The sequence below is a fragment of the Sceloporus occidentalis genome, unplaced genomic scaffold (genome assembly GCF_023333645.1).
Source record: "Sceloporus occidentalis isolate IW3139 unplaced genomic scaffold, rSceOcc1.0.p SCAF_15, whole genome shotgun sequence".
NCBI classification, from domain to species: domain Eukaryota; kingdom Metazoa; phylum Chordata; class Lepidosauria; order Squamata; family Phrynosomatidae; genus Sceloporus; species Sceloporus occidentalis.
In genome coordinates, this window is record NW_028316995.1 from 16,707,985 (window position 1) to 16,734,656 (window position 26,672).

The 26,672-nt window shown below is 42.5% G+C and overlaps 1 protein-coding gene across 1 annotated transcript in view; it reads right to left on the reverse strand.

Moving 5' to 3' along the window:
* Positions 1-26,672, reverse strand: part of LOC149303330 (sodium/potassium/calcium exchanger 3-like) — an 82,544-nt gene that overhangs the window by 47,412 nt on the left and 8,460 nt on the right. Inside the window, exons 2-3 of the mRNA XM_089481525.1 lie at positions 12,949-13,023; positions 5,851-5,935 (exon numbers count right to left, since the gene is read on the reverse strand). Of these exons, the coding sequence (XP_089337651.1) occupies positions 5,851-5,935; positions 12,949-13,020 (157 nt within the window). The 5' untranslated portion in view covers positions 13,021-13,023. The remainder of the gene's footprint in view (positions 1-5,850; positions 5,936-12,948; positions 13,024-26,672) is intronic.

Here is a 26,672-nt window from a genome sequence, read left to right on the forward strand (position 1 = left end):
GGACTGTCCACCAAAATCTTACGTGTGTTGGCAGGTATGCGGATGGAAAAATGTTGGACAAGAACTAAAAAATAGCTTAGGGTTAATGTACGGTTATGTTTAAGATTAGTAGCAGTGCACTGGTTTGGTTAAAGATGTATTATGTCTAAATAATAATTTCATTTTAATTTTAATGGGTTTTAAAAAATTAAGGGGTTTATTTAAATGTATTTTAAAGTTAGATTTATTATTTAGTACTTTATTATATTTATTTAATGTTTATACTAGTGCTACCTACCGAGCTATAACTACCAACGTGTATTTGCATACCTAGATAGCTAAATTAGATGGGACAGGACTGGAAAAAAGCAGGACTGTCCCTGAAAAAGTTGGGTCTGTTGGCAGGTATGTGGATGGAAAAATGTTATAGTATGAAGTGTGAGTTATAGCGTTAATGCTAGTGAGTGTAGAAGTGAAGGCCAGGACAAATAACAAGAGGAAAGGTCCTTGTGATTTGTGCATTGTACGTGTATGTGTTACGTGTGTTATGTGTGTTGTCACTGTGTGTTATATGTGTTATGTATTATGTCACTGTGTTATTTGTGTTATTGTGTGTGTTATGTTTGGTTGGTTGGTTGTGTATCAGAAGGAAAATAATGAAATGGAAATGGAAAAGGAAATGGAAAAGGCGAATGAGTGGGCAATTGGCGACCCACTCACCTGTTTCACCCCAGAGCAAAGCATCCAAACACTGTCAGTCCTAGACGTTTTGCAGCGGACTTCCAGAGCTCAGACACAAGGCCCTAGCGTAAGCTGGCCACTCCGGCGGAGGTAGCAGGCGTTGCCACACCGCAAACAGACGCAGCCAGGGGGGAGAAACTGCCCTTACCATTAGGGACATTTTGGGCATGACTCTAGCCAGGAAGCAAACTGGCACAGAAGAGATGCTGGCACCACCACAACCACCACCACCACCACCAGCAGCAGCATTGAAAAATGGGAAAGGCGAATGAGTGGGCAATTGGCGACCCACTCACCTGTTTCACCCCAGGGCAAAGCACCCAAACACTGTTAGTCTTAGACGTTTGGCAGCAGACTTCCAGAGCTCAGACACTAGGCCCTAGCGTAAGCTGGCCACTCCGGCGGAGGTAGCAGGCGTTGCCACACCGCAAACAGACGCAGCCAGGGGGGAGAAACTGCCCTTACCATTAGGGACATTTTGGGCATGACTCTAGCCAGGAAGCGAACTGGCACAGAAGAGATGCTGGCACCACCACAACCACCACCAGCAGCAGCATTGAAAAATGGGAAAGGCGAATGAGTGGGCAATTGGCGACCCACTCACCTGTTTCACCCCAGGGCAAAGCACCCAAACACTGTCAGTCTTAGACGTTTGGCAGCAGACTTCCAGAGCTCAGACACTAGGCCCTAGCGTAAGCTGGCCACTCCGGCGGAGGTAGCAGGCGTTGCCACACCACAAACACGTGCAACCAGGGGGAGAAACTACCTTAAACATTACAGAGAAAAAAAATTAACTTTCCAAGCTAAGAGCTGGGCAGATTGAATTTAAGAAAGGCAATCTGCTCCATCAGATGAGGTGCCATGCGTGAGCGCTGTGGACTCAGTATGTTTCCAGTCATAGAAAACACGCGCTCACTTTGAACAGTGGTTGGCGGACATGATAGTAGCTGCTGCGCAACCCATGAGAGTGCAGGCCACACACTCTTCTTTTCATCCCAGTAGCTAAGAGGATCAACATTAGGCGCAGAAGGAACTTCACAGAGGTAAAGTTTGACCATTTCAGCAGCACTACTCTCCTTTCTGCTGCTAGCTCTGTCAGATGGTCCAACTATACTCCCAAGTGCCTCTTCCCAAAACGCAGCTGCTCCACTCAGCTGTGTTGTGCTGCTTGTGGCACTGCTGCTGATGCTGCTGCTAGGAGTAGCAGACCACATCATCTCTTCCTCCTCCTGCACCTCTCCCTCCTCGGACAGCATTCCCATTTTACGCTGCCAGTCACGCACCTTGTTGACCAATTGCTCCCGGTAGCTACTGAGAACATTAAATTTCAAAGCTAGCTTTCCCTTAATTCTTGGATCGCAAAGGCACGCTAGCATCATTTCGGGACTCTCTTCCATGCGTTTGCGAAGGTGTACTTTTAGCAGATCCTTCAGCTTCCTGGCTATGGCTGCTACGTCAGGATGTAGAGTGCCACCTTGAACAGCCTCACGGTTTCCAAGGAACACATCCATCTTGCTGCCTAGATGGGAGAACACTGGGATTACCTGGGCCAGACTGGCAGTGTTTGAGCTTAAATTTTCTGTGGCATCCCTGAATGGTTTAAGGACTGCCACTAGCTGGGCGATCACTGTCCAATCCTCCCTATTCAATGGAGAGGTAATCCCAATATTGTGCTCTGAGGCAAGGTTATGGATTGCCCTCTGCTGCTCCAAAATCCTCTCCAGCATGTCTAACGTGGAGTTCCACCGTGTACTGACATCCTGGCGTAGGCAGTGTACGGGAAGACCTGACCTCTCTTGCTCTTCCCTCAAAAGTTGGCTAGCCTTAACACTATGATGAAAGTGCCCAGCGATCTTTCTGCAGCGGGACAGAACTACTGCTGCCACATTAGTTCCTTCTGACATTGCTGCCTTCACTACAAGATGGATGATGTGGGCTGCACAGCGCACACCAACAATATGACCATCTCGTAGCGCTTTCACCATATTGGCACCTCCGTCAGTTACCACAAAACCAACTTCAACATTGGTGCCCGCCTCTGCTCCCACCCAAAGGCTAAACATTTTCCTCATTGCATGCAGAATATTTTGGGAAGTGTGCTTTTCATCCATCACTTCTGCATGGAGAAGGAAAGATCGGTAGCCTGCTGCAGCAGCTTCCTTAGACACACCGGGCTGCCACCAGTGTGCTGTCAAAGAAAGAAAGGCATGCTGGCCGCTAGGTGCACTCCACAAATCTGTAGTGAAATGAACACACTGACCAGCAGCCTTGGAAAGCTCCTCTTTCACTGCTGCAACACAGGACCGATACAATGAGGGGACAATGTTCCTGCTGAAAGTGGAACGTGACGGAACTGTATATTGTGGAGCCACAGCCGCCATCAATTGTTTGAAAGGCTCCCCTTCGATCATAGAGAAGGATGCCCCTCCAACAGCAATGAACTGACCAATCAGTCGCGTTACTTTATTGGCCTGCTGTTTGGGCATTGACCTTTTGGATTGGAATTCCACAAATTGTTCCAGGGTGGGCTGGACATGCAGTGCTCCAACCTGCCTTGGTCTCTGGCTGCCAGCACTAGCTGCTGCTGCTGCTGCTGCTGCTGCTGCTGCTGCTATTGGCTCAGAAGAAGAAGCTGTTGGGGTTTTTCCACGGCCACCAGCTATGCTGCCTGCACTAAGTTTTACTTCTGCATCTTTCCCCAATAGCACAGCGTTGTGTTGAGTGCTGAGGTGATGCTTCATGCTAGCACTGGTAAAATGGCCAGACACTTTCCCTCTGCTTATTAGCTTCCCACAATGTTTGCACTTTCCATAGCGCCCTTCTTCAACATTTTCAAAGTGCTCCCAAATTGGGGTACGCATAGCCTTGGAGTGTGCCTTGGGTGCTGCTCCTACTGCTCGGGGTGGATGAACAGAGGCAGAACTAGTGGTGGTGGGACTGGTGGTAACAGTACTGGCCATAGTGGGACTGCTAAATGCTTTAGATTTGCTAGGTTTTGCTGCTGCTGCTGCTGGTGGTGGTGGTGATGGTGATGATCGTAGCGGAGAAGGTGGAGGCTCAGGGGAAAATTGTGCACTAGTCATTTGGACACTGCTCCCTGAGGAATCTGATTCCTGACCACTCATCTCCTCTACTTCCTCTGGCTCATAGTCTAGCTCTTCATTAGCCAGATCGAATGGAATTCCTGCTAGGCTGGAGCTAAGACTGATATCGTCGTGAGACTCGTGACTAGTAGTAGTGCGAGCAGGAAGAATAGACTCTGCACTTGGCCTCTAAGTCTCAGGCTCCTCTGCTACCTCGCTAGGTGGAGTCCCACTATGTGTAGCCCTCTCTCTAACTGTCTTTACAAAAATTTTGTAAGGACTTGGTGGCTTGCTAGAGGTACTAGGAGGACTTGGCGTGGCGGTACCAGTGGGAACAGTAGGCGCAGCACTAGTGGTGGTAGAGGCGGTGGGGGTGGTGGTGGTGGTTTTCCCTACAAAGGAATTAGATCGCTTTTGTTTGGGACCCCTCTGAGTCTTGCTGCTAATTTGGCTCTGCTTGGTACCTTGCATGCTGCTTGTGGATGGGGAAGATGCTGCTTGGGGCAAAAGGCACTTCTTTTTAGTCACTGGGCTGGTACTACTTGTGCTACCCTTTAACTTTGAACGTGCTTCTGGTGCTTTAGGCTTTCCGTAAAAAACCATAGAGCTTGTGGGCCTAGCCGCACTACTACTGCCTGCTTTTGGTGCCTTTCCTTTACTTGATGATCCTTCAAGCAATGCTTCCCCAAATGATAAGCGAGAGCTTGGCCTACCTGGCCGACTAGACTGACGCAAAGGCTGCATCTTAGAACTGGTGGTGGTGCTGGTGGTGGTGGTGGTGGTAGATGGAGCTTGTCCCTCCTTAGTCCCAAAAGGAGGATCCATTTCACATTTTGTGTTGTGTGTGTAGTGTAGTGTAGTGTTTAAAAAACTATAAAAAAATAAAAAAAAGGAAAAATGAATTAAAGACAAAAAAATTAGAGGAAGTTCTCTTCAGTGCTACTGCTTAAAAAGTAAAACTATGCACTACTGCACTGTGCTGTTGTGTGCAATCTGGCAAAGTGCTAAAGTTATTTAAATTATTAACTCAAGATTAACTATTTAATAACTAGCAGTATTTTATTTTTAATTTGAATTTACACGGGCCTAAGAGCTTAGCCTACTACTATGCTAGCCTAAAGCTATATTTCCTTACTATAAGTCTACCTCTCAAACCCACTAAGCTAAAGTGAGGTTAAATCAGATTCAGTATGATTTATTAATTAATATTAAGTTATATAATATTAATAGATTAGAAATAATTTACTTATATATTATGTATTATAGATAGAAGAATATAGATTATGAATTAGAATTTAGAATTAGAATTACTTATATTATAGATTATGAATTAGAATTTATATTGTTATATATTATTTATAATATATTATAGATTAAGATTAAAGAAGATTAGAATTATTTTAGTACTACAGCTAGTAGCTTGAAGCTTTGCTTAGTACAGCTCGTCACAGTCAATTTTTCTTGAAAAGAATTAGAAATAAAATAAAATGTCACAGCAAAACAGTTAGCTTCACTGCTTGCTGAACAAAAACACACAGCACTTATGCGGCTGCACTCACTAGCCCAACAAGTTCACTTCACTGATGGACTGAGGTGAGCAAAACACTAAGGGTACTTTTAATAAAATTGAAATAAAATGTAAAATAAATGAGAAAATCTTTGCAAAACAGTTAACGTCACTGCTTGCTGATCAAAAAAGAACACAGCACTTATGCGGCTGCACTCACTAGCCCAACAAGTTCACTTCACTGATGGACTGAGGTGAGCAAAACAAATGAAATAAAATGAAAGATTATTAATTAAGAAAAATTGACTTGGTCTCTTGCTGTTGCTAAAACAAAGCACAAACTATAGAGCTGCAGCACCAGTACTAATAAGATTAGCAAAAAAAGTAAAAACTACATGGTGAAAACCATTGTGGGGAGATTTTATACATAATTGTAGGATCCATTCTTTTAATTTTCTTAAAGATGAAGATAACAGATGTAATCAAATCCAAACATGCTACTCTCTGACAATGTTACTTATTGAATAAATAATACCGTACCTATGATGGATGTAAACAGCTCTGGAGCTGAACTTCCAGCAGCCATAAAAGTAGCACCAGCCACATCTTCACTGAGCTGCAGCCTCTGTAAATACAAAAGTTACACCAAACCTTTGTTATTACACATCAAAACTTGCATGTCATTTTATTAAGAACAAAATAAAGCATTATTATTAGTTTAATATAGCATCTATTACCCAACTATGTTGTCTATAATCGACATTTACAACCTGTCGATTGTAAATAACAATTTTTTGTTATAACATCGGAAACATAAATCCTTCTCTTATGAGAATTAGCTCAAATATGTGTAATTTGTATTTGAAATTAATTAATTAATTACCGGTATATCAAAATTCTTATTGATACTTTTTGCCAGGAACATGTGATCCAAAAGTATGCACTGATTTCTTAATATTGTTGGTTTTTGTGATCAAACCTTTAGTGCAAAGCAGAAAATTACAGATTTTCTAAGGTTTCTTTGCTTAACATGTTAGAGAACTCAGTTAATGTATTTTCTAAGTAGAACAACACTTTTAAAGCGTAACTTTGACCATAATATATTTCAAACAAACATGCTAAACAGATACTTAAACATTTGGTGTTAAATACTTTAGCTGTATTTTAAATGTATTTGTAATGTCATTTCAAACATTACACAAACTGGGTATATGCAAATAAAAAAATAAATGGAAAACTCTGCCCTCGCTTGGCTTAATATTTAATAAAGTAAAGTCGTGCTTACAGGAACAAATGGCTACAGGTCGAATACAGCTTAACGTCTTTCATACCTGTGCTGGTCCTTACTCATAAACTTGCATACCTGCATAGTACACTTACTGGGTTTAAACTGTGAATGAGCTGAATAGAGTTTTTCATACTTTAATAATAGAATGAAATGTGTTTTTTAAAACTAGTTGTCGTTAATTTAGCTGGCCCACTTTCTTAATCATTGAACCCTCTTCTGAAGATGTCTCCTATACTGCTGAATCCATGTGCAATAAACACATCAGTGGTCTAATAATAACTGAAAGCGTAAGAAATGTAAGTCTGTTGAGGTTATTTATCCCAGATAAAAATAACTAATTAAAGGTGTGTGGGATTTTAATCTAAACGCCAGACTGCTTGGTAGCCTCAAATTTCATCAAATCAGTACATGAAGTAATGGGGTCCAGGAATCCTATACTAGGGGATCTTCTTCAATATCCCAAGAATAAGTGTCAAACCCTGGGACTTCCTAAGTAATAACAAATGTAACACACAGTGGGGAAGACCAGGATGTAGCCCTCTAGAGAAAATTGGTCTTGTGTTTTGTAGCTGGTAATGGTACAGTAGAAAATGAAATTGCCTTGGACGAAACTGTAATTATATCTTATGAAAAAGAATCTGCTTCAAAATATGATACATGGTCGAGAACTCTCTGGTGAGAATCCTGAACAAGAATACTATAAAACATGCTGTATATGTTTTATGTTGTGGAGTCGATATTTATATATCTCATATATCCTAATTCTGTCCATATTCAGAAAAAGACTGAATAACTTCTTATCCTTCCCCTTTTATATATAAGTCCCCAAAATATAAATATACTGTGCAATATTCTACATACTGTTTGAAATACTGGTAATATGTGTCTTTTGAAAGAAGGCAAGCAGAATACGATCTATAAGAAGATAAATTAATACAAACTGTCTATTAAAAGGTGTTCAGGAATGCAAGTTTAGCCAAAGAAGTCTGTATTCTACTATATGTAAAAGCACTGAAGTCCCTTTAAATCATTGAACGAAGGCACACTCCAGGCAGTGGCGTAACTACAGGGGTCGCAGCCGGTCCAGATCAGAAACTATTTTGAACTGGCATGGAAGACAGCAACTTTTCCGGGTCATGTGAAGTCGCGTGACTATGCAGTGCAACTGAGGCTGCTCAGTAAGCCGGGATGGGAGGGAGGTGGGATGTATGTATATGTGTTTGTACATATGTATGTGAGCGTGGATGTGTAATTGTGTGTGTGTGTGAGAATGGATGTGTATGTATAAGTGTGTGTGAGCATGGATGTGTAATATTGTGTGTTTGTGAGCACAGATGTGCAATTGCGTGTGTGAGCACAGATGTGCAATTGTGTGTGTGAGCACGGATGTGCAATTGTGTGTGTGAGCACGGATGTGTAATTGTGTGTGTGAGCACGGATGTGTAATTGTGTGTGTGTGGGTGTGAGCATGGATGTATAAGTGGGGTGAGATGGAGTGTGTGTTAGAATGAATGTGTACATGTGTATTAGTGAGTAGGAGTAAATGTGTATAATTTGTATAAGTATGTTTACATATGTGTGCCAGAGTGTATATTGAAAGGGGAGGCCAGCAGTTGAAGTTTGGGGGCAATAGAATTCTCTAAAACAGGTTAAAATAGCAAGTACCACATGCAGAGCATATTATAGGAGCATTTAAAAAAACACACTTAAAAAGTTAAAGCCATAGATAGGGTTAATAAATTACTGAAATTATACTAAATATTTTATTAAAAAGAAAACTTAAGTAGCTTTATAAAACGATACAGACTTAATCGAAAAATAATAACAACTGGCTGTTTGTTGTGTAAGCACCACAAGGACTTTTTTTTAAAAGTATATGTAATAAAGGATTTCCACTTTCATTTCCTGTCTGCGGAGATGCTTTGTCTCAGCATGTTACTGACATTCCTTTCCTGATGGGCTGCTTATTTAACAGCATTTTTAAAAGCTAGTCTCAAGTGGGTTTCTCTAATTTTGGTTACTTCAACTAGACCCCTTGACAATGCTTCTTTCTGAATCTTTGGATCATTTGTACCTCTGTGTATTGTTAGCTGCATGAAGACTATTGTCCATAACTCATTATTATTTCTCTCCCTGTGGTAACACCAATAGTTTTGGTTTTAAGAATACCTGATTACCATATATCGGAACTCTTTGGGTTAAACCCAGAGTCTCCGGATGAAGTCCCTGTTCTCCTGGTCACTTTCTGGTGCTGATGACCAAACCCACTCCTTCCTATTTTCCCATCTTGCTCCCTAGCCCCTTAAGACTGTCTTGGTCTAGCCCGGCTCCTCTCACTCCGCCAAAAGAGGGAGAGCACCAGGTAGCCTACTATGCAGTGGCGTCGCTACAGGAGGGCAAGGGGGGGCAATTGCCCCCCCTAGATTAATCCTTGCCCCCCCTTTTGCCCCCCTGCCGAATTTGGAAAAAAGTCGCAATGCGACTTTAAATCCCGTCTTTTTTTTTTTACATTTTTTTAATGCGGAGGAGAGAGAGGGGCGCCTAGCAACCGCTCGGCGCCCCCATTCTCCTCCATGAGGCCTCTACCCCCGTCGCGGTGCCGGCATTTCATCCTGATCGCCGAAATATGACGTCATATTTCGGCGCTCAGCAGTGAAGCAGCGGCCACTGCAGCAGAGAACGAAGACAGAAGCCTCGTGCTCCCGTCGCTGGACCTAAAGGTGAGAGAACTACAAAGGGGGAGGGTAGATAGTGAGTAGGGAGAGGGGTTTGAAAGTGATAAGGGAGGGAGAGGGGGTTAGAAAGTGATAAGGGAGGGAGAGGGGGTTAGAAAGTGATAAGGGAGGGAGAGGGGGTTAGAAAGTAATAAGGCAGGGGCGTCCAACATGCGGCCCGCGAGACCTCGAGGTGCGGCCCGCGTAAGATCGCCAGCCAGTGCAATCGATCTTACGTGGGCCGCACCTCGAGCATGTACTGGCTGACTTGGCATGATAGGAGTGTGATTGCTAACAGCAATCAAAGTCCCATCATGCCTAGGTTCCAGCACTTACACATCCGACCAGTAAATGCTGGAACCTAGGCATGATGGGACTTTGATTGCTGTTAGCAATCACACTCCTATCATGCCAAGTCAGCCAGTACATGCTGAAACCTAGCTAGCTGCCCCCCTTGTGTATTGATGCTGCCAGCAGTATGGGGTCTACACATCACTTACAGCCACCCTGTACCAGCATGTACTGGCTGACTTGGCATGATAGGAGTGTGATTGCTAACAGCAAGCACAGTCCCATCATGCCTAGGTACCAGCATTTACTGGTTGCCTGGGTATGATAGGAGTGTGATTGCAGTGTGGACGCCAGGGCTGGCTTTGGGGTATGCAACCTGTGATCTATGCGTGTAATTTAGGGGGTTTTAAATACACCTTTTAATACTGTGGTTTTTTGTGAATTCCAATTGATCTATACCTGCAAAGCTGGGGTTGTGTGGTTTTCTGTTGATCCATATCTGCTATGCTATGTTTCCATACATTATTTATGTATACCTGCAAATACAGGGTTAATATGTCTTATTCAGTTGATTAATACCTGCAATGCTGTTTCCATGTATTTATTTGATCTATACCTGCAATGCTACGTTTCATATACTATTGTATACCTGCAAATACAGGATTTGTATGTCTGATTCTGTTTATTTGAGATCACAAGTGAATTTCAGTTGATCTATACATGCAAAGCTTGGTTTGTGTGTTAATGTGTTGATCTATACCTGCTATCGGCAACTGGGGCTAATGTTAATATATATGGGCAGCAGGGGCATCAATACACAAGGGGCAAAAACACTAAGGGGGTATAAACGACAATGCAGTGTGAAAAATCCATCCTGATGTAGACGTCTGTGACGTAGATTGTGTCCTGCTGTTTGTGTGTTTTTGGTTATCAGTGTAGCAGAGCCTGTCCTCGGTGTGTGTGTATAGGTGTTGGTGTGGCAGAGCCTGTCCTGGTGTGTGTTTGGGCGTTGGTGTGGCAGAGCCTGTCCTGGTGTGTGTGTTCGGTTGTCAGTGTGTCAGAGCCTGTCCTGGTGTGTGTGTGTGTTTGGATGTGGGTGTGGCAGAGCCTGTCCTGATGTGTGTGGGTGTCTGTGTGGCAGAGCCTGTCCTGGTGTGTGTGTGTGTTTGGTTGTTGGTGTGGCAGAGCCTGTCCTGGTGTGTGTGTCTGGGTGTCGGTGTGACAGAGCCTGTCCTGGTGTGTGTGTCTGGGTGTCGGCTTGACAGAGCCTGTCCTGGTGTGTGTGTGTCTGGGTGTCGGTGTGACAAAGCCTGTCCTGGTGTGTGTGTCTGGGTGTTGGTGTGACAGAGCCTGTCCTGGTGTGTGTGGGTGTCTGTGTGGCAGAGCCTGTGGTGGTGTGTGTGTGTTTGGTTGTTGGTGTGGCAGAGCCTGTCCTGGTGTGTGTGTCTGGGTGTCGGTGTGACAGAGCCTGTCCTGGTGTGTGTGTCTGGGTGTCGGTGTGACAGAGCCTGTCCTGGTGTGTGTGTGTCTGGGTGTCGGTGTGACAAAGCCTGTCCTGGTGTGTGTGTCTGGGTGTTGGTGTGACAGAGCCTATCCTGGTGTGTGTGTCTGGGTGTCGGTGTGACAGAGCCTGTCCTGGTGTGTGTGTTCAGTTGTCAGTGTGGCAGAGCCTGTCCTGGTGTGTGTGTCTGGGTGTCGGTGTGACAGAGCCTGTCCTGTTGTGTGTGTGTCTGTGTGGCAGAGCCTGTCCTGGTGTGTGTGTGTGTGTTTGGTTGTCGGTGTGGCAGAGCCTGTCCTGGTGTGTGTGTCTGTGTCACAGAGCCTGTCCTGGTGTGTGTGTCTGGGTGTCGGTGTGACAGAGCCTGTCCTGGTGTGTGTGTGTCTGTGTGGCAGAGCCTGTCCTGGTGTGTGTGTTCAGTTGTCAGTGTGGCAGAGCCTGTCCTGGTGTGTGTGTTTGGGTGTCAGTGAGTCAGAGCCTGTCCTGGTGTGTGTGTTTGGTTGTCGGTGTGGCAGAGCCTGTCCTGGTGTGTGTGTCTGGGTGTCGGTGTGACAGAGCCTGTGTTGGTGTGTGTTTGGTCATCTATTTCCTGGCACTTAATTTACAGTAGGAATTATTTCATTTATATTTATCCAGAGATAAAATGCCCTCCTGAAATTGTAGTGACTTCAGGGGACAAAACGTTCATTTAGTGGAAAAGTTATTTATTGTGTTATAATATTTATTTCAAGGATTAGTCGCACTCAGTTGTGGCTTCAGGCTTCCCATGTTGAATGATCAAGTATTATTTTAGCCCAATAACAAAAGTATAATTCCATAGCACATTACTTTTGGAAATTATTAATGCCCCCCAGTTTGACTGTGGTATCTTGTGTGCCCCCCCTATATATTGTTTCTAGAGTCGACACTGCTACTATGGGAAGTTCCCAGGTAGGGTAATTACATGCTGTTAAAACATTATTGTCATTGTATGTCACTTCTCCCAAATAAAGCATTCAAGAATCTTTGTAGGGGAGCACCCAGCATCCTCAAAACCATAGATGTTTAAAAAGAAAGTTGGAATATTTTTTCACTACCATATGGAGTGTTAAAACACATTATATATAGTTTTTTTTACACAGTTTTAATTAAGATTTTTTTTTTGATGATAAAGCAAATGTAATCATAATGAACATATACAGTATATATATGCAAATAAGAGAGTGTGAACCCCTATAGTGTTAAGAGCATGTAAACAAAACCAAATATCCAGCTTTATCAAACAGGGAAGGGGATATTAATGCTGTTCATCAGAAGACAGAAAATACAGATGCAATTTTTAATCGTGGAAGAAAACACAGAGTTCTGTACAAAGGAGTCAAATGTTACTAAAATAAAATGTGCACTGGGCAATATATTTCATCCTCTTCATAATATATATTTATTAGGCCATGACAACTCCTACTACTCTACTGTGTTCTGCTTCTTCTGTATCCGTCAGGTGAGTCTGGCTCGTCCCATCCTATTGTGTAGCAAACTACAGTAATAACATATGCTTCATGAACTCTTGTATCCTTACACAAGAAGGAAAATAAAAGTATTATTATGTATCCTCCTAACATAGTATGGCATTTCTAAACTTTCAGGAGCAAAGATTATTCCAACAAGAAGCTCTAGAAGGGAAAAAATCATTTAGGTCATTTGAGAGTACACCTTTCTACAACAAGAGTAGACACAATTAAGGAGTTTATTATGAACAAGCCTATCCTACAGAATAACCCATTCTATTTACACAAAAATATTGTCAACGTGCCACTTGCATAATGCTCTATCTGCTCTAAAAGTATTATTTCCCAATTTATACTTACTTCAGAAATTTTTTCCAAGGACGGAACAAAGAAGTCATCACAGACAATAGCAAGAGCGTAGAACATATACATTGCCTGTGGGAATAAATAAACAGACATAAATTAAAAGATAGTAGAGTTAGCTGTAATCAGTCAACACTGATCTACCAAAGCTTATATAATTCCACATATTTCCGATATATGAAAATGCTGATTTATTGTAGTGGATTAGAAGATAACTACTTAAATGTTGTTGGACGTCTTTTCACATTCTGTAGGAAAAAGAATTCACATATTAACAGAACATTGTGCTATAACTAGAAAAGTAAATAAAAAATATGGGTGTCCATATATACCCGTAACATACATAAATAGCAAAGATAACTAAGGTTGTCCCTGATGTACCTTGAAAGAATATCACCTGTATCTCATGTTTCCCCTCATGTTACTGACATTAAAAAAAGTGAACTAAAAAAAATGTATATATTGTACTCATCAAGGTAGCTAAAACTTGGTGGGTCATTGCTACAAACATGGGGCAATCTGACCAAGAGCACTGAACAAATAAATAGATTTGTCTTGAGTTGAGTCCTCACTATCACTATCAGGAACGCAGTAAATATTCTGCTGAGACCTAGGCGGCCCTGACCAAGTTCCCAAATGAGTGAATTAGGGCCAGATCAATGTGTAATATTCGCCTCTGTCTTTAGAAGACTCCTCTGAAGTACCTCTATTCTAGGTGTTGCAAATGTTTGCAAATGAGTATGAGTGGAAAACGTTTATCAATTAGGTTGCTTCAACACAATATCCCTAGCACCAGATAATATCTGTTGCACAATCCCTCACCTCCATTCCCTCACCTCCATTCTCATTCCACCTCAACCTTCTAACAGGTTGTAAGCTCTCAAGAGTATATTTGACATGTTAATGAACAAAATGCAATTTAATAATTCTTTTAACTGGCTTACTCAGCTACATAAACAGATATCAATAGGTCAAATGCAGGGGAGACTGACCCATCGTGCAAGGACTGATGGCCCGCTATACAGTCCGCTGCTGGAGGAGCATGGATCTCCCTCTAACCAGACCAAAATCAAGGGAGTGGGAGGCTATTTATTTCAATTTATTTATTAAACACATTTTTAATGTTAAAGTGTGGGGAGGTGCCACATATAGGATCTGCCCCAAGTGCCAAGTACTCCAGGTTCGTCCCTGCACCAAGCTGATTTTGTTTCCTTAAAATGCGGTTCCCCCGGGCTGGGGAGCTGTCCGAACACCATTACACCACTCCTACAGTATACTTTTATTAAATGTCCCTCCACCAATTAAACAGGTTTCCAAGAGTCTCCGATTCACAGGACAGCTGAAACTCTAATGTGCAGCTATAAGTACTCTTCCTCTACCTCAAAATTAGTTTAGGGAGGGCTTAACCAGAAAGAGGTATGGTCATGACAGGGGCATGGCTAAGGAAGGGGCACCACCACAGAGGGGCCATGACTTTTTGTTGACTGGGGCCCTGGGTGGTTTCAGCTCGCCCCTGGCCAAATGGTCACATAAAAAGTCTTGGAAAAGGCCCAAGCCACACATCGTAACACAAAAATGTTCCAATTTGCCATTTGAAATGCTGCTGTCATTAGTGCACATGGAAACAGTACTGAATGGAACACAAAAGGGTAATGGGCTCTGCAGATTTCCAATGTACGCAACTTGTATGGTAGGTACACAAGTCATCCTCCTCTGCCATTTATGGTTCATACTCTGTTTTAGGTTCCCTTATAGGTTTAGTGTTTCGATTGTGTCTGAACATACAGGACCTTTACAAGGGACAAAAATGCAATGGGTCGTAGAACTAAAAAGCGTAAAAAAACTCCATCTAAATCAAAAGTTGCAGATAGGCGGTACCTGCTCCACCAGATCACATGAGCAGGACATTAGTACATTTTTTTTGGAGTAGAATGTCTTTGTGTAGAAAAATATCTAGTAACTTAACAGGAAAATAATATTTAGTACAGCAAATGTAAGCATATACCGTTAGTACACTACAGCTGGACTCAACTTCAAATTTTTTATGAAGCCCATTCTTTGTAGTTAACCCATACTGTGGCGTCAAATGAATTACACTACACAGCTACTCTCATGCTTTGTCATTTTCTATTATCAACTATAGAATATCTGTATTAATCTTATAATGTTACGGTACATTTTTCAATTGTTTCATATTGTGTTATGTGAGTTCTGTATTGCTAGAAACTGATAAATGTCCTTGTTCTTTAAAGTCACAGAAAAGATTACAGAAAAGCAAATGGACAATGAAAATCCCTCCTTTCAGATGATTTTCATTTTTTTGGTATTTTTTATATTTTGTGTCCAGCATGTACAATTGATAGAGAGAAAAGGAAGAGATGATCCATTGCTTCACTTTGTACTAAATAAAAGTGTTTGTTGCCTCTAGAAAGTCTATTAAGTGAGGAATGTGTCCATCTATCAATGAAATAGATTTTTTCTTTTTATATTTAAGACTCAGTTTTATATGTTGTTTTTTAAGGGGACATTCCAGCCATCACATGCACTTGACTGCAAATGATAGCTGTATAGTCCACCATATGCATTTGCCTTTACCCACTACTCTTTTTAGATGTGTTCTGCCAAACATATTTTCCTGCATGTACTTTAATTTTACATTTTTGTTCCATTTTGGAAGGATGCATATTAATATACACAGAGATTCCATTAATATATGGTGTCAGGGATTGTAAAATGTCCCTTTAAAAATACTGATGCTTAGAGATGGGTACCAAGGTAGGTTGTTGTTTTATGTTAAAACTATCCCATCAAATAAAGTTAATAATTTATAAAATAAATAAAAATAATTCAGCTAATAAATACAAAGTGCCAATCCTACACAAAAATAATTCATATTATTACTCAAAAGTAATTCATTGATATTCATGTGCAACCCTCCTTTAATTTAAATGTGTTTACATTTAATCTGTAGTGGTGTGGGCGGTTGGCATCCCCCTAAAAATGGGAACCGTGTGTGTGTGTGTGTGCGTGTGTATATATATATATAAGTTGTAGGTCCAAAAACTGGAATGTCCTGGGAGGTATGATAGTCTAGGATGATTGGGAAGTATGTTATTAGTATGGATAGGCAGTGTCCACGATGCATGTAAATCAATCACATCACAGGAACTAAAATAAATATAAAAAAATTCCATCATACAGGGCCTTATGAACAAATAGCAATGAAACATGCTTAACATTTTTGGAAAGTGTTATAATTAAAAGGTATGTTTAACATCCCAATAAGAAACCTTATGCTTGAGTCGAAACGAACATTTTAATTATCTCTAGAACTTGGCTGCCAGTGACGCCCGGCATTCAGATGCAGTGAATAAGTGCAGCTTAGGGGCACTTAGTTATTCTGTGCTACCAGCTGCAGATGAACAGACAGATGTCTGCACGTCTCTAGCCTCACAGTTAGCATTTCTAAACCACAGCCCCTGGTTGATTTTTGCTATTTAGGATCATCTAACAGCACACAATTAAATTCCATTTCCAGCATTCACACACTCCTGCTATCACTGCCAACAACCTCTTTTCAGGTCTGCATGCTTTTTTCCTGTCATAATAAATCATGTCATTGACAGGAGACAAAATAGCTCATTTCTTCGTACTTGGAATATAATTTAAGCAATGTGAGAAGAGTATGTGGATATTAGGAAAATGATGAACAAATCAAATTGACAGTGCATTAACCTTCTGAGAGCTAGAGGTGCAAGGTAGCTTACCCATGTGGCATTCATAGGGTTAAAATGTAATAACTTAAAAGCCTATGTACTTCCACAAATACATATCTGTTTGATAGTAAAAAAATGATTTATTACTTCAGCTGATAGTAAGACCCTTGAGCATAGTTTAGGGCTGCAACAACTAATCGATAAAATTGACAATAATCCATAATGAAAACTGATAATTGTCAACGATTTGCATTATCGATTAGTTGAATCGATTTTATTGAATATAAGATGAGGGTATTTTCAGAGTAAATGCTCTAAAAAATACCCCTCATTTTATAATCCGACCTCAAATAGAAGTCACATTATAAAACTAAGATCCAGATCCCCCGCAGCGCTGAAGAGGACCTGGATCATCTCTGGCAGCCGGTGGCGATTCTCGCAGACTACCTCCACTACTGCCCGCCACTTCTGTTGGGACTTCTATGATGGAGCACTTGCGTGACATGACCTTCCGGTGCTCCATCATAGAATCTCCAGGGGAAATGCCGGCCAGCAGCAGTTGAGGTTGTCTGCGCGCATCACGCAGATGTTCACCGGCTGCCAGAGAGGAGGATCCCACTCAGCGCTGCAGAGGACCTGGATCCTCCTCTCTGGCAGCCAGTGAACGTCTGTGCGATGCGCTTCTATGACGGAGTGGCGGCATGACCTTACCTTCTGGTGCTCCATCATAAAAGCTCCAGCGAAAGTGGTGGGCAGCAGCAAAGGTTGTCTACGCGCATCATGCAGACGTTCACTGGCTGCCAGAGAGGAGAATCCAGGTCCCCTGCAGCGCTGCGTGGGGACATCATCATTTTGCATCATGGTGGAAGAAAGATGATTTTGCAGCATTACTATAATGTCTGTGTTGGCATGTGTTTAGTTTTTTTATATTTTTCATTGGGGAAGACTGTATATTAAAGCTCTCACAGAGCATTAGAGTTACCTACAGAGTCCTTTAACATAAATTCTACTATGGTAGGGGCATCAAGGCCATTAGACTTTTTAAATAATTAAAACGGTTTACATCAAACGTTACCTGCAGAAAAAAAGAACAATTGTCTAGGTAATTCAGCCTCATTGATTGGGGTGAATAGTGGCCCTGTTAGGTGTACTACATATATGCCTGGATCTTTGTATATACCATTTAAAGTATGTAACCTAACTTTGTAATCATACTGTGATCCATCAGCCTGACAGTGGGAAAATGCTCTATATAGGTTATAACAATACAGGAACACAAAATCCTCCTATAAACATATTAGAATGTGCTCTTGCATGTCCGTTCGACAATTTACTGTTACTTCCATATGGACAACCTGTGTCTAAGGAGCGATGTCTGCATAACGTTATCTAAATTTAGAGCTGAAACAGACCTGACGTCCCAGACCCTCCGTGATTTCCCATCATTAATAGCAAATACTGTTCTTGTGATTTGTATGAACAAAGACCAATGCTTACATTGCTTAAAAAGAATACAACACATACTACCACACTCAACTGACACTGGAGATAAAAAAAAAATCCAGCTGCAAAAGCTTTCCTCTGCTGCAAAAGCTGCTCAAAGCTGTCAATCAGTAGCAGGAAACTGCTCCCACTGAAATCAATGGGTGGACTTTGCACACACACACTGAATGCACTATTCAATAGAGCCAGTGTTTTATGTGATTGGGGGTGAGTATCTCATGTGCGTGGGGATGTGTTCATCCAAACCCATCTCCTTCAGTGCATTTAGCCAGAGGTTGGGGAAAGGGACAAATGCATTTGGAGGGATTCTGCAAATGGACCATATGATGGCTGGAGTGCCCCTCTAAACTTCAACGTTATACTTGTAGCTAAGGTGCTACCATTAACAAAATGGGATTGTATTGTTTTCTGGACTTAAAATCCTCTTGGTTTTACTGTACTTTATCTACACCTAAACATTTTGCTCTAATGTGGCAGACAATTAGAGTTCAGCATTTTCATAGAAAGACAAGCATGAATAAACTTTGGAACAGTGACATGAATGAATATAACTGTGTTCCAAAAGCGACTAAACTCAGCTCGTAGGAAATACACAAATAAAGGTAATACATGGAGAATCAGCTCTGTGTTTCAGAAGGTAAGTGGCATACATTTTTTTTGCCTTTCTGATAAGGGCACCTTGCAAGAAAAAGCTCATGATTGATTAGTTTGTCAAAGCACTGCTGAGGAAGGCACTGGGGATCATATAATGGAGCATGCAGAAATAGATTTGCTATATTTAGGTCACATTTAAACAAGGTTAGGGAATTTCAAGACATTAGTGATACAAACGCAAATGGATATGCTTTGTGTGCTGAGGCATACGCATATAATCTGTATAAGCTTGCTAATATATATATATATATATACAATGTCAACAATTAACAATTGCACACCAATCACCACCTTTTTAGCCCGGTGCCAAGTAGCTGCAACAGCAAATCATAAAACATCCAAAAATAGTTACCGGCACTCCAGGGACTTCTTTAAATAATCACTCCAGAAACTGCAGTTTTCTAATCAACGTTTCAGTCTATTTATTAGACTTATGTCCTGATGAAAGTCTAATAAATAGACTGAAACGTTGATTGGAAAACTGCAGTTTCTGGAGTGATTATTTAAAGAAGTCCCTGGAGTGCCGGTAACTATTTTTGGATGTTTTATATATATATATATATATATATATATATATATTGCCTTCCACAAATATTGACATCCTTGGTAAATATGAACAAAGAACGCTGTGAAAATTTGTCTTTATTGTTTAACCTTTTGATCTTTTCAAACAATTACAAGCACAACAAAAAAAAAACACAATTGTGAAATATATGTGTGGCATAATTATTGGCAACCTTTTAGTCAATACTTTGTGCTGCCTCCCTTTGCCAAGATGGGCAAAGTTCTATGAGTTTCTGTAAACTACATTCCACATAATGCTCAGATAGTATGACACCTGAAGAAGACCTCAGTTCTTGACGTTTTGCTTGCCTGCCCAGTCCCATCACAGCAGGGGACATTCTATATCTACTGTGGTTGTTTAGGCTACAGCAGCTTATTGCCAAGAGCCCAGCCATGGGAGATCTATCATTTCTGGCTGGGAGAGAGAAGTTAAGTATGTTAGTCAAGCCGGAAGTGAAGTTTGAGTCTGTTAGTGTAAGGAAGTTTAAAGAGTTTAAGGACAGGTCTCCTCTCTCCTTCTGAAAACTCAAGTAAATTGAATTGTAGTTAAGTTAGATGTTGAGTTGACTTTTGGGAGTGGGTTAATTGATTTTTTTTTCCAGCCAACTCAGTCGGCAGTCCAGTGTACTTGAAACAACTTGACACTAAATGAATAGAACCTTTTCGTCTCATTCATATACAGCACGCTACCCAGCTTTTTGTGGTGGTCTTAAATAGTAAAATAAAGATTTTTAAAAATATTATACATTTTTTTATTATTAAAATAATCAATTTTTGAGATTGTTAAAAAAAATGTGTTTCCATTTATGAAAGACAAAATGATAAATTAAACAAAAACTTTGTTTAGTGCAGCTACACGCATGCCCTATCAATCTGCATTTAAAGCAAAGCCATTACGTCTACGCTTACTGTATATTTTACTTTTCCACCCAATATTTTACTTCTTTCCATCTCCCAAACCTGCAGTATCCAGAGTCCCTTGATAGCTACCTCAATGTGAGAATAAGAAAGATCTCAGTGTACTTCACTATTGCAATGTATTGCAAAGTATGATTCATATGCAGTCAAATCCACCAACTCTGCGTACAATGGATCACACATCTTTTGTCCATTGCTTTTTAAATAGATTTCCTACTGAGAAATCACAACACAAAGTTGTGCGAAAATCCCTGTGGTGTTGGTATTTTGGAAGAAAGGATTGTTATAATTGATAGAAAGTGCCATAAAAGCCCCGCGGTTACTTCATCAATAAAGCTACTCACTTTAGCTTTTAAAAGTAAAAAAAACCCCACAAGAACAGATTTTTTTCACAACACAGTAAAAAGCAGTAGGAAGATGTTGACACATAACGTAAAATCTCTTTAAAATCTCAACTTTAGCGTTATTTCTTCCAACAAAACCTTAAAAGAGCTTCGTCTAATCAAGCTATTTATTTCCAACATTAAAACAATGGCTCCCTCACTTATTTTTTTGCAGGAATAAAAAAGTTATATCACTTTTACACACATATACACGTACACTGCCCTTGAACACACATATACACAAACACTGCCCTTATACACACATATACAAATACACTGCCCTTTCATACATATACATGTACACTGTCCTTACACACACACACATATACATGTATACTGCTCTTACACACACATATACATGTACACTGCCCTTAAACACACACATATATAGACATACACTCGCCTTACACACACATATACATGCACACTGCCCTTAAACACACACATATACACTGCCCTCACACACATATATACACATACAATGCCCTTACACACCAGCTAACAAATACCTATAATGGCCTTACACACCGGCCCATACACACACACACACACACAAGCTTACAAACACATACATACACATACACTGCCCTTACACCCCTTTCTCCCTATCTCTATCTTCCACCATCCTTCTTCCTCCAGCCTCCATCCTGTATCCTGCTTCATGTGGTGGGAGGGTGAGGTCTGTCACTTCAGTCACTATTGATGCAGAGCTCAGGGATGACGTCATATCCCCACGCTCGGCATTATTTTTCCCGGCGGGTAGTGATTAGGGAGCAGTACAGCGGATTGAAGTGACAGACCTCGCGCTCCCTAATGTTGATCTGAGGGAGAGCGCAATCTCTCAGCTAGTCTGCAGGCTGTGCGCCCCCCGTGGCTGCACCTGAGGTGAGTATGGATATCGCCTCACCCTTCCTCTGACCCTTCCAGAGACCCAAAAATTATGACCAGTCAGCGTGTAACACTTGCTTATGTACTTTGATCAGTCAGAGTCTAAGTGTGCAAATTCCATATAGTTTGATTAAGGAAATGTTATTTAATGGCCAACATACTTTCTTTTTATCAGAAAGCTGTGTGCCGAAAGCTGACAATCTATTTAATTTATTTCTCATAGTGCCGCACCAGACCTTCACTGTGGATTTAGTCATCAATACAGTTTCAGGACAAATGATGGTTCAAGTACTTCTACTTCAGGTTGTCTTTCAGAGCAGCATTCAGCTTCAATCAAAATGATTACAATTACTTCAAGTGTCAACACGCCTGCTGCAAAGATCAATACTATTCACAGCAAGTTTACAGACACAGGGCATTGGTTGTTATGACCCAAAAGGAACCTGTTCAGTTCATTTAATGTTTTATATTTAATGAAAAACTAAAGTATCAGTTGGGACAAACTTCAATTTCTGATTTGTAATAATGATGTGGTTCTTTTTGTAACTAGAAAGAGAAAGTATGATAAAACAATGGAGTTTATGTATAAAAATTTTGAAAGTGGTCTTAATTTTTTAAAGGTTTTCATATGTATACAGGCTGGATAACTGTACAACAAATTGTCAATAAAGGGGACAGAGCTATTATGTTGAAGTTATAATCCATGTCATACAGCCTATGTTATAATATTCTCATAATTTTTTGGTCAGGGGCCAGAGTGACATCTGGGAAAGGGAAGACAGACAGCAGAGCATAGCCATGCAAGAGGGAAGAGAGTGTTCAATACTGATTTCATTAAGAAGACGTTAAAATGGTAAACATTCCAGGAGTTTACTTGGTTTCCTCACACCTTCACTAACCCATCTATTTAATTACATTACATTTATTGTTCCGGCAGATTCCGCAGTGCTGTTACAGTCAGAAGAACAATTTAGAGATGCATACAATAACACATACAATAACAAACTGGTGCAAAGGAGAAGAGGGCCCTGCTCTTGTGAGTTTACAATCTAGTCGGTGGTTGAGGGGAAAGTGAGACAATAGGAGAGGACTGCTTGGATGGGGATGAGTTGATCAGGTTCCGATGATGTGTTGAAGCTGTTGATTGTTCAGATGACTTGATTATGATGATGGTTGGGAGTTATGGGAAGAAATGTTGTACGCTTCCCTGAACAGATGGGTTTTCAGAGAAAGTCTGAATGGAACGGAGAAGGGAATTCCACAGTCGGGGTCCGGGATGGGTGAAATCCTGAATACGGGAGTGGAAAGAGGTAACAACAGTAGAAGAGGAGCGAATGGGGAGGGTAGGGGTGTATTTGGATAGGAGGATAGAGATGTAAGGTGGTGCAGAGTTGTTGAGGGCTCTATAGGTCAGAAGTTTAAATTTGATTCTGGAGGGTATGGGGAGCCAATGAAGTGATTGGCATAGTGAAGCAGCTGATGAGTTACGGCAATAGAGAAAAATTAATCTGGCTGCAGAGTTGAGGATGGATTGAAGAGTTGAAAGATGGGAGAAGGGGAGACCGGTTAGTAGCGAGTTGCAATAATCCAGACGGGATATCACAAGGGAGAGGATTAGTAACTTGATGGTTTCTTGTGTGAGGAAAGGGCGGATTCGGGAGATGTCAGGTGGAGGCGGCAGGATTTGGTGAGGGACTGGATGTGAGGCATGAAGGAGAGAGCAGAGTCAAGGGTGACACCAAGGCAGCGAACGTGGTCTGTTGGTTGGATAGTGGAGTTGTCAACGGTAATAGAGATGTCAGGTAACTTGGACAGAGCAGATGGCGGGATTACCATGAGTTCGGTCCTAGAGATGTTGAGCTTTAGGTAACGGAATGCCATCCATAATGCAATTCCTGATAGACAGTCAGTGAGGCGAATTAGAAGAGAGGGGGAAAGGTCAGAAGCAGAAATATAAATTATCTGCATATAGGTGGTACTTGAAACAAAAGGAAGAAATAAGTTGTCCGAGGGAAGAAGTGTGTTGGTTGATAACATAAGCATTTTTCTAACAAAGTGTAGATGGAGAATAGCCTTGAAGAACACCAATAGATAGCAGTAGGGGAGAGGAGCAAGCTCCAGTATATGAGACACTAAAAGTACGGTTAGAAAGGTAGGGTTTAAGCCATGAAAGAGCTGTGTCACGGATGCCATGAGAATGGAGGGTGTGACGGAAGCCTCCATTACTGGGGCCACTGGAGAAGCCTGACTGCCAGCCTCCTCCCTATTGACTATGGGCCCTGGGTTTGTAGAGACTTCTGTGGCTACGCCCAGCAGTATCATCTCATCACTGTCTGAGGGGATTATCTCCGGCAGACAGCCAGGATCTGCCACCAGGGAGTGACCACCATTCTTTGATGTTTAATGTTGTATAAATCAGTCTCCCCCCTATTGTATTGTTAATCCCGTTACTGCCCCTGTTGTCTCTGAGAGGCAGATTAAGGGGGAGGTTTGTGTCCCAATATCTTGTTTTATGTTAATGTGTGTTTTGCTGGATATATCCAGCTCTGTGTGTCTAAAATAAATCAGTCTTCGTTTGGTTTTACCCTACACTGAGTTTCGGCTAGTGACTGGGGAACCGGGGAAAGTGTGTTGTCCCAGGCTAAGGGAGCACAAGACAGCGGAGGTAGTCGGTCGGACTAGCCAGCTCCGTGACATTGGTGGCAAGCGGTGGGATTTCTTCTTAGTCTGAGGGACACTTACTTTCTACCGGGATTGACCGACAGGACGGCAGACTTCGGTCGCCTTGACAAGGACATGGATGTGGTATCCGAATTCCAGGGACTGCTGCGGGTCATCCTCTCCTGCTACACCACTGCTTTGCCTACAGAACAATACCAGAACCTGAGGCAAGTGGTTCGACGGTCAGTATGGCAGAGGGCTGTTATACGCCGGGGTCGGTGTCTTCCAAGCTCCGAACAAAAGATTAGAGACCAGCGGGAACTACGGATGTCTTTCCTGGGGCAGCAACCCCAGGAGCAATGGGTATCCGAATTGGACAAGCTGGTCCAACAGGAGGTAGAGCTGGAAGATCACTATAGGGCTCTGCAGTGGTATACAGAGCAAGCATATTGGGGAACTGCGAAAGATTGTTCTCCAGAGGGCTATGACTTTGGTGGCCCTGGATTATTATGGGATAGTCTTCAGGAGGATCCGGACTTCGGCAGTACAGCGGAGTGGCGGATTGAGGACATCCGGGATTTCAGGGAGTGGGACCTCCCAGATGCACTAGGACTTAAAGGTGATTTAGACTTTTTCATTACGCAGGAGTGGGAACTGGAGAAGGCGTATAAAAAACTGTTTGACCGCGTTCAACAGAATGCCCCAGTGTCCAGGGATTGTGTGGATTTTGTGGATGTGATTGAGTGGTCAGCTGAGGGTGTTGACCCAGGCGGGGTGGATGGGACTGCGGTCTCCACCCCTGAGTCAGAGGGATACTGGGCAGCTAATCCAGATCCGATACTGGAGCTGTGCGACTGTGCTCCACAACCAGATCCAGAGATTGTGGATCTAACTGATTTTACATCTGAGGATGTTAACCCAAGAGGGGTGGATAACACTGCGGTCTCCACACCGGGGGCCTCAGAATGCTGGGCAGTCTGCCCAGATCTCTTAGTCCCAGCTGAAGAGCTGGCAACAGGGCAGAGCGCTGCTGGCTTCTGCCCCACATCTGCAATGACTACAGGGATCCAGGGAGATGTGGCAGCCGGCCCTTCTCCCCAGCGGCAGCTCACATGTCCGGGAGCGGAGGAACTTGTTTTTCCTCCCCAGCGGCAGTGGGAGGAACCGAGAGATGTGACAGCAGGTCCATCTTCCCAGCGGCAGCTCACATGTCCGGGAGCAGAGGAACCGGCCCTCCCTCCCCAGCGGCAGGCCGACCCACAAGATTCCCTAACCCCAGCTGAAGTGCTGGCAACCAGGCAGAGCATCGCTGGCCTCTGCCCAGCACCTACCAAAGCTGCAGGAGTTCAGGGAGATACAGCGGCCGACCCGCCCCCCCAGCAGCAGAACCTAATTCCAGGACCGGATCAACCGGAACTCTCTCCTCAACGGCAACAGGAGCACCAGGGAGGGGATGCAGGCGGCATCACTCCCCAGCGGTACCCGGGAGATGGCGCAGCCGGCCCATCTCCCCAGCAGCAGCAGGAGCACCAATTTTGGGAGAGAATTAATGGGCCAAATAAACTGACTGACTACGGAGTCAACCCGTTTGGGGTCTCATCCTATGTCAGTCCAATTCGAAGGGGGGAGAATTGTGACGGAAGCCTCCATCACTGGGGCCACTGGAGAAGCCTGACTGCCAGCCTCCTCCCTATTGACTATGGGCCCTGGGTTTGTAGAGACTTCTGTGGCTACCCCCAGCAGTATCATCTCATCACTGGTTGAGGGGATTATCTCCGGCAGACAGCCAGGATCTGCCACCAGGGAGTGACCACCATTCTTTGATGTTTAATGTTGTATAAATCAGTCTCCCCCCTATTGTATTGTTAATCCCGTTACTGCCCCTGTTGTCTCTGAGAGGCAGATTAAGGGGGAGGTTTGTGTCCCAATATCTTGTTTTATGTTAATGTGTGTTTTGCTGGATATATCCAGCTCTTTGTGTCTAAAATAAATCAGTCTTCGTTTGGTTTTACCCTACACTGAGTTTCGGCTAGTGACTGGGGAACCGGGGAAAGTGTGTTGTCCCAGGCTAAGGGAGCACAAGACAGCGGAGGTAGTCGGTCGGACTAGCCAGCTCTGTGACAGAGGGTTTGTAGAAGGAGGGGGTGGTCGACTGTGTCAAAGGCTGCTGAGAAGTCCAAGAGAATAACCAGTGAGAATTGGCCTTTCATTTTAGTGCAGTCTCTGTTGAATGCTGTGGACGGAAACCGGATTGTAGAGGGTCAAGTACAGAGTTTGAAGAGAGAAAGTTAGGATGCGGGAGATGATGGCATGTTTGAATCAGGATGGGAATACACCAGAAAAAAAGGAGAGATTAAAGATGTGGGACCTTGGAAACCTCAGAGGGTGTAACTGGGCTAAAGCAGGTGAGGATAGATTGAGGTGAGGAGGGAGG